At 28.1% G+C, this 8,151-nt stretch overlaps 1 protein-coding gene across 1 annotated transcript; it reads right to left on the minus strand.

Annotated features, from left to right (window-relative positions):
* Positions 1-5,737: 5,737 nt before the first annotated feature.
* LOC111366552 (mini zinc finger protein 3-like) lies at positions 5,738-6,709 on the minus strand. The gene is made up of 2 exons (XM_022987288.1): positions 6,378-6,709; positions 5,738-6,061 (listed from the first exon to the last, which is right to left on the minus strand). Exons 1-2 carry the CDS (start codon positions 6,603-6,605, stop codon positions 6,014-6,016), a joined length of 276 nt encoding a protein of 91 aa, XP_022843056.1. The 5' UTR covers positions 6,606-6,709; the 3' UTR covers positions 5,738-6,013.
* Between the last annotated feature and the right edge of the window lie 1,442 nt (positions 6,710-8,151).

An 8,151-nucleotide genomic window follows, 5' to 3' on the forward strand; every position in this document is an offset into this window, starting at 1 on the left:
CAACAAAAATTATCAACAATCATTGTACAAATAACTTTATTCATATAACATTATTCTTAGTTCAGAGGATATGAGTAAAGACGATGTCTTTGAGAGACCATGGCTCCAATTCTCAAAAAAAATAATCATGTTGTCAACAAGTTGTTTCAATTCATAAACCAACATTCTCGAAATCAAGACAATATTGAAAGTGCGGTATATTAACTCAAGCATACTAACCAACATTGGTTGTTCCTCTAAATCACCACTTCATTTACGTGCCTTCTTGGAAATTGATTAGAGTCGTTAGAATCGTACTCTTGATTATTGAACTTCAGCCAACACATGTTCTCAATTGAAGTTGATTATCTATAGTATTAGAGCATCTTTAAAAAACTTTTTAAATACAAAATCTCTTTATTTAAATGAGTTAGTGTTTAAAAATAAGCTACATGAGACTCTCTATTTTAACTTTTTAAAAGAATAATACTATATGCAGTCGCTCACTATCATAGTCATTTTATATAGCATACACGTGTCAATTAGTGCTTTGTTATATAAAGTAATTAAAATTTACCACAATAATGTGTTTAATCACTAACCGCCACGCGTATGCCACATAGAGTGACTATTGCAATGAACGGCTTCAAATAGCAATACTCTTTTTAAAATAGAGTAGATTTGGCTTTCCAAATTTAAAGCATCTTCAAGCCACTCTTTAAATGTAAGATTCTCTCCATTTTAAAGAGTCAACCCTTAAAACTATATTCTAAAAGACTCTTCAAAATAATATTTTAAAATAGAGAGTGGGTTCAGTAGAGAACGATAATATAATAATTTGGAAGGAAGATAGTGAGAATAAAAGATAGGGAATAATAATAATAATATTTTTTGAGAGTAATAAAATTAAGCTCCCATTATTTCAAATTTTAATGAGTGAATTATTATTATTATTATTTTGGAGAATTGGTGGTTTTAAAAGAAGAAAACAATTTCGATTTAAGATTTTATGATTGAAAATAGGAGAGAGAAAAATAAAATTTAATTTAATGGGGGCTAAGTGTTAAAAATAAGAGTTATGCTACAATGACAAATGGGGTTTACAAAGTTAGGTTACAAAATCAAATATACACCAATCATTTTAAAAACAGATTTTTAAATCATTTGAAATCAAGGGTTCAGATTTTGTCAACACACTTTGACACTCTACTTTTATACACCAACTTTGTAGGAGTAGAATTATTCTAAAAATAAAGAGTATGTTGGAGTACTTAAATTTTTTATCATGTTAATTTATAAATGTTCTCTAAATTACTAAATATATTCTTTAAAAATAGAGTCTTTTATAGATGCTATTGGAGAGCCAAACCCATTTCTATTCTTAACGTACAATAATTGCATTTGATAAGCCAAAATGTTTCAAACTTTCAGTACATCACTTCTTAAACTATTCAAACCACATTTAAGCTCTCGTTTGGCCTCCATTTAATTTTCATTCCATTATATTCCATTTTTCTTTCTCTTTTTTTGCAACTACACAATTTTCTATAAAATAATATTACACGAAAAATGAAAATTTTTCCTTCTTTTTCAATCACTCATTTAAAAAAAAAAAATACTATTATACCAATTTTCATTTCTACATAATGGGGGCCAAACATGGGCTAAATTAATTGGTTGACATATAAAAAATATATTAAATAAAATAGGAGGAGAAATTAATAAATATTTCTTAAGAAAAACAAAATAAAGAACTAAAATAGAGATCATTGTTGGAGTGTATACAAATTTTAAAACTCTAAATTTAAAGATACTCTCTATAGTGCATAAGTTGCAATTCATAAATAAAGAGTATCTTGGAGAATCAATGTTTAAAAATAAGTTGCAATAGACTCTCTATCCTTTTTCTTTCTTTTTTTTTTAAATAGACTTTGGAATTTGAAAAATCAAATTCATTCTCTATTTTTATTTTATAATGATCGCATTTAATAAGTTGCAAATTTCAATAATCTGCTTCTTCAATTATTCAAATCCTATTTGAATTGATTGACAATTAATATATAAAAAAGTATATTCAATAAAATATGGAAAGAAATCACTAAGCACTTTCTTTAAAAATAAAATAAAATAAAATAAAGAGTCAAAATAGATCGAATTGTTGGAGTGTTAAAAACAATTACTTTATAAACTTAAATATGCTTTCTGTTATATATAAGATACTCTTTATAAATAAAGAATTTACAATTTAAAGTAGCTAAAATGGTTGCGATCTCTTCATGTCTCACTCAAGCAATTCTTTATTATTTATTGTTACAGATATTTTGGTTTGACACTGCTTCACACCCAAAACAAAAAGAAGGGAGTTACGTCTGAGTTAAACTTGGAGATGGAAGTCTTCTTTCGTTTCTCGACGTTAAAGTAAGACCAAACTCATGAGCTTATTATCCTATATGGAAACAAGTTGATAGGATCCCCTTTTTTACGTCCCTTTGTCCCCCCGTGTGGAGAGCTTGACTGCTAGAGAGTTTTTGGGTATTGGTTATAGAATTTTTTAAAGTATCGATTTTGGACGATACAAGGAGTTCAGTTTTAGACAATTTATAAAACAGTACAATCCATACTTCGTAGTTTATTATCCTAGATTTTTAAAAGTTTTTTAAAGGAATAAAATTACATCAAGTCTCCTTAGTGAAATTTTTAATTTATAATTTTCTAGTATGAAATTTTTATTACTCATAAGTAACATTTTAGATATAAATTAATATTTAACTTAAAAAATTGAAATATTTGCTAATGATTAATTTATAAGTAATTTCTGCTTATAAATAAAATTTACAGTTATAAGTTAATTTTGTACTTAAAAATAACATTTTACAGATAAGTGGATTTTTTTATTTATAAGTAACTTTTTACAATTTTATAAGTGATTTTTATCTTGTTATCAGTATTTTTACCTTATAAGCATTTTTAACACAAAAGTGATTTTTTTTTTTATCATATAAGTCATTTTTTTATTTATAACTAAATATTTTAATTGTAAAGTAATTTTTTGCTTATAAATATATTTTTTAATTATTATATTTTTATTTTAAGTTCATTTTGAACAAAATATATGACTGGGAAATAATTGTTTTATGGAGCGTAAAATTGAAAGAAATTTTGAAGAATGGCAAATAATCAACTTGGTAGGCGACAAATGCTACACTTAAAGTAGCTAAAATGGTTGCGATCTCTTCATGTCTCACTCAAGCAATTCTTTATTATTTATTGTTACAGATATTTTGGTTTGACACTGCTTCACACCCAAAACAAAAAGAAGGGAGTTACGTCTGAGTTAAACTTGGAGATGGAAGTCTTCTTTCGTTTCTCGACGTTAAAGTAAGACCAAACTCATGAGCTTATTATCCTATATGGAAACAAGTTGATAGGATCCCCTTTTTTACGTCCCTTTGTCCCCCTGTGTGGAGAGCTTGACTGCTAGAGAGTTTTTGGGTATTGGTTATAGAATTTTTTAAAGTATCGATTTTGGACGATACAAGGAGTTCAGTTTTAGACAATTTATAAAACAGTACAATCCATACTTCGTAGTTTATTATCCTAGATTTTTAAAAGTTTTTTAAAGGAATAAAATTACATCAAGTCTCCTTAGTGAAATTTTTAATTTATAATTTTCTAGTATGAAATTTTTATTACTCATAAGTAACATTTTAGATATAAATTAATATTTAACTTAAAAAATTGAAATATTTGCTAATGATTAATTTATAAGTAATTTCTGCTTATAAATAAAATTTACAGTTATAAGTTAATTTTGTACTTAAAAATAACATTTTACAGATAAGTGGATTTTTTTATTTATAAGTAACTTTTTACAATTTTTTAAGTGATTTTTATCTTGTTATCAGTATTTTTACCTTATAAGCATTTTTAACACAAAAGTGATTTTTTTTTTTATCATATAAGTCATTTTTTTATTTATAACTAAATATTTTAATTGTAAAGTAATTTTTTGCTTATAAATATATTTTTTAATTATTATATTTTTATTTTAAGTTCATTTTGAACAAAATATATGACTGGGAAATAATTGTTTTATGGAGCGTAAAATTGAAAGAAATTTTGAAGAATGGCAAATAATCAACTTGGTAGGCGACAAATGCTACACTGCATTATTTTAGTGCTCTAAAAAACTATCAAGTAGAGATGGCAGTGAGGAGGGTTTTGGATGGGGTACCCTTGCCCCCGCCTCATTTACATACTTATTTATTTTTTTATTTTTGATAATTCACTTTATTGTCCACATTCATTAAAATGATACATTAATATAGTTATTAATATTTTTTTTATTAATTTACTTATTTTTAAAAATTAAATTATTCGAATATATTTGATAAACCAAGATTTTTATTGTTTATCATATTCTTTAGATAATCTTGGTTACATCTTTTATTAGAATTAATGAAAATTTATGGAGTTTTTTCATTTAAAATATTAAATTCTTTTTTTTTTTTTAAATGAAACGGGACAGGGGCCCCATTACCTGTACCCACTAAAGGCGAAATTTCCCATCCCACACCCGACCTAAATACTCGATTAAGCGGGTAATCTCCACCCTGTGGGTATCGGGTTTGAAGGGAATTTTTTGCCATCCCTACTAACAAGCATTGTTTTTTCCAACATATCGTAAGCGTGGCAATCCAAAAGGATCACAAATGGTTTTAAAAAAAAAAAAAACTCCCAAACAAGCCCTAAAAGTTTTATTAAGAGAAGTGTCACAACCCGTACATATTGATTAGTTTTTTATATGCAATTGATATGAAATCTTACTCTAAACATACTTCAAGACGGTTTGTTTAAAAATACTAACAAAAAAAATCCTAATAACTTGTTTAAGCTTTTAGATGGATCGAATGGCTCGTTTCAGCACTCTGTGCTTTAATACTATATTTAATCTTGAATATCCTCTAAAAGATCAACCTTATTAAGTGGGCTTTCTAAACCTTTTTATCTTTGTTCCAAACTCAATTTCGCACTCCCCAATGCAACACTTGCAATTGATTTCATTTCATTCATCACGAGATAGTTGCTAGACAACTTTAAGTGTCTCCCATATCAACTAGAAATCTAAATGTTGATATGCTTTCGAACTTTCTTCTATCCCAGAAAATTGTTACTAATAGAACTACTAGATTGCTGTGCATGTAAAAAAAAAAAACCTCACTATCTCAAAATATCTAGTCAACCAAATCAAAATCCTTGATTCGAACTTCTCCTAATAGACCTTTATTATTACAAATTATTATTGAAATTCTATCTTAACTACCTTTATCTTCTTCTATAGATTAGGTTATAATTTGTTGCAAAATCACTTTACCTTTTTTTGTGTTTAGGATAAGTTAATTAAAATTTTTTGCTGCGGTTTAGGAGAAGTTAATTAAAATTACATATTTTTCTCTGATTCTCCAAATGCATAATGTTATCCATTATTCTACAATTCTCATTTTGTCTCAATATAGTTGCAAGAAAACATGAGTAGATATGTGGGCCTAAGCCAGTTGATATAAAACGAATGTTTCCTATAACAAAGATAATGGATTCAAATAAAAAATGTTGTCCTGAAATTGTTTTCAGATCAACTAAATTAATGGATAAATAGAAAAATGAGTTGAAGAGTTGGATTTCTAGCATATCCTGTCGTTTGGTTCCTTAGAGTGACAAAAGATAGAAGATTCATAGTCTAATATATTGCTTAGCTTAACTGTATTTGAGTGCTGCAGTATGTAAAAACAGCTTCATAAAAGGACAATTACACCTGTGTTCAAAGCCATCGAAATTATTATACAAATTTATCTGGTTTGGCTACTCTACGGAAAAGGATCTAATTTCTTTAGATCTTCCAGCAGAACTAGTAATGAGCTGAACATAGGGGCGAAGCCTACCCACCGACCCCAAATTTATGAGAAAGAGGACTACTCAGATAGGCACAATTCATATATGCACTGATACGAGAGAGAGAATGAGAATTCCTGCTATCTCACTTACATGTGCATATTTTGCAATCTGATGCATTTCCTTGAAGAATCTGAAGAACAAATTAACCAATTTACAGGGTTATCTGTGGAAGAAATAGGAGATGAATACGACGAAATGAGTCATTTAGATATAAAATTTTCTTGGTACACACAATTTAAATATATATGTGGATCTTGAATTCAATCCACAGTTCTGATCCACCCTCCTTAATCAATAATCAGCAACATTTCTTGATGAGTTTTTGAATATATAAATCTAATTAGATAAACTTTTTCGTAACTAAATTACTCCCTCCTGTACAGGACAAAGGGAAAGACAAAGAGCGAACAATTTCTTATGGAAATTTAGGAATTGTCAGAAACGACCTCAGATTCCACATCTCTTCGATGAAAATTCCGGTGGCAGCCACAGGCCGCACACGTAAGCGCACCGCCTGTCCCTTCTCCTCCACTGGCCATGAATTCCCGGCAGCCGTCCACGGCGTAGCCGCCGATATTGGCTGCATGGTTTTTCTGACATTCTGCATACCTTACAGCCCTTGAAGATCCTCTACTTGATTCATCTTTTCTGATCACTATTTGAGTCTTCTTCATATTCTACAATTCTTTAAAACTATATTCTTGTTTTTTTGTAAGCAAATTGCTATAAATGGAAAGACTGACTCAATGGAGTTTTTTCAAGAATAGTTTGAATGGGATAGAACCTAACCTAATTAACCCTAGCTAGTATATTTATATTGGCAAGTTTTCATTTTTCCACTTGAAAAGTATAAGTATACTGGTGGTGGCATTTGTATATAATTAATTATTACTTTAGGAACCCAATTGTACTATTTTTGATAGATATATATATTCAAGATTTTTCTGATTTGGCTTACTCCAATTCTCCACTAATATAACACCACGTGCAAAGTGCCATTAAATTTCATTCTAATTTGTAAAGTAAAAATTTTAAGGACAAGTTAGGTATGTGTTCTGATTAGAATTTACGAAAAAGACGAAATCAAACTCTCGAGATATCAGAATTTCTATCTTGTTAAAACTGTAATATGAGATGTTAAATTTTTTTAATAGATATAAAAGATAAGATATATTAACTTCCTTATATTTCTCAATTGGATAAGATTATATAGTCCCCATTTGCTAGTGATTTTTTGTCAATAAATTTGGTGAAAAGTAATTTTTGTGTGTGTGTGTGTGTGTGTGTGTGTGTGTGTGGAGAATGTGATTAAAAAGTAAAAATAGTTATATGTCTATGTAAAAAATTGTTTTATTGAAAAAAATGAGTCACTGATTTTAAAAAATAAAGACCAAATAAGATATAGATTCATACAAAACTTTTAGGTTTATGATATTAATAACAATAAATATAGGATTTAAACAAACTTTCAGGTCATGCTGCTAGATTCCCTAGTCAATTGATCTTCATACAAATTTTATGGTAAGTTAGAAGAGAGATTATTATTTTATTTTTTAAAATTTTTTTGAGTAATGTTATTCAAACCAGTAATTGTCAGTAGCGATAGTTTGTTATTTGAAGCATTAATTTCATGATATTATGCTATCTCAAATAACAAGTTAGTGTCTCAAATAACAAGAATAACTATCGACGATCGCTGACTATAAATAGCATTATTCTAATTTTTTTTTTAATATAAATCTAAAACACCATTGAAATTTAGGTAAAAGCTTTAGGTCTCAACCTAAACTGAGCTGGGGGTTTAACAATCCCGTATGCACCAAACCTCATATCCTACAAAATAACTTGAAAACATAATCTAATATGAAATATATCTAGAACTACGAATGCCATAACAAAGTACTAAAGGTGTTAGAGTATGGTGACCCGAATTCTATTTGGTTCGGTCCCAAAAATTCACAGTGTGACTTTTGTGTTTGGACTTTCATTGTATTATATATGTATTTGGATTAATTGCACCTCTTTTACTCTTCTTTGATACAATGAATTTCTTCTTATCTGTTTTCTCCATCTTAAATTTTTACGCAAATCTTGTATTCTTGTTCTTATTTCATATTTTGCTTATTCTCCTTTTTGTTTTTTTTTTTCTCGTAACAAAAGCTATAAAACTTTTAAGAGCCAAACTACTCCATAACATTGCTTCTCTGCTTCTTATATCTA

This window comes from Olea europaea, chromosome 18 (genome assembly GCF_002742605.1).
Source record: "Olea europaea var. sylvestris chromosome 18, O_europaea_v1, whole genome shotgun sequence".
Classification (NCBI taxonomy): Eukaryota; Viridiplantae; Streptophyta; class Magnoliopsida; order Lamiales; family Oleaceae; genus Olea; species Olea europaea.

Coding starts and splice junctions, on each gene's coding strand:
- LOC111366552 (XM_022987288.1), bottom strand. CDS start 6,605: ATGAAGAAGACTCAAATAGTGATCAGAAAAGATGAATCAAGTAGAGGA. Junction 6,062..6,377: donor GAAGAGATGTGGAATCTGAG/GTCGTTTCTGAC, acceptor TTTGTTCTTCAG/ATTCTTCAAGGAAATGCATC.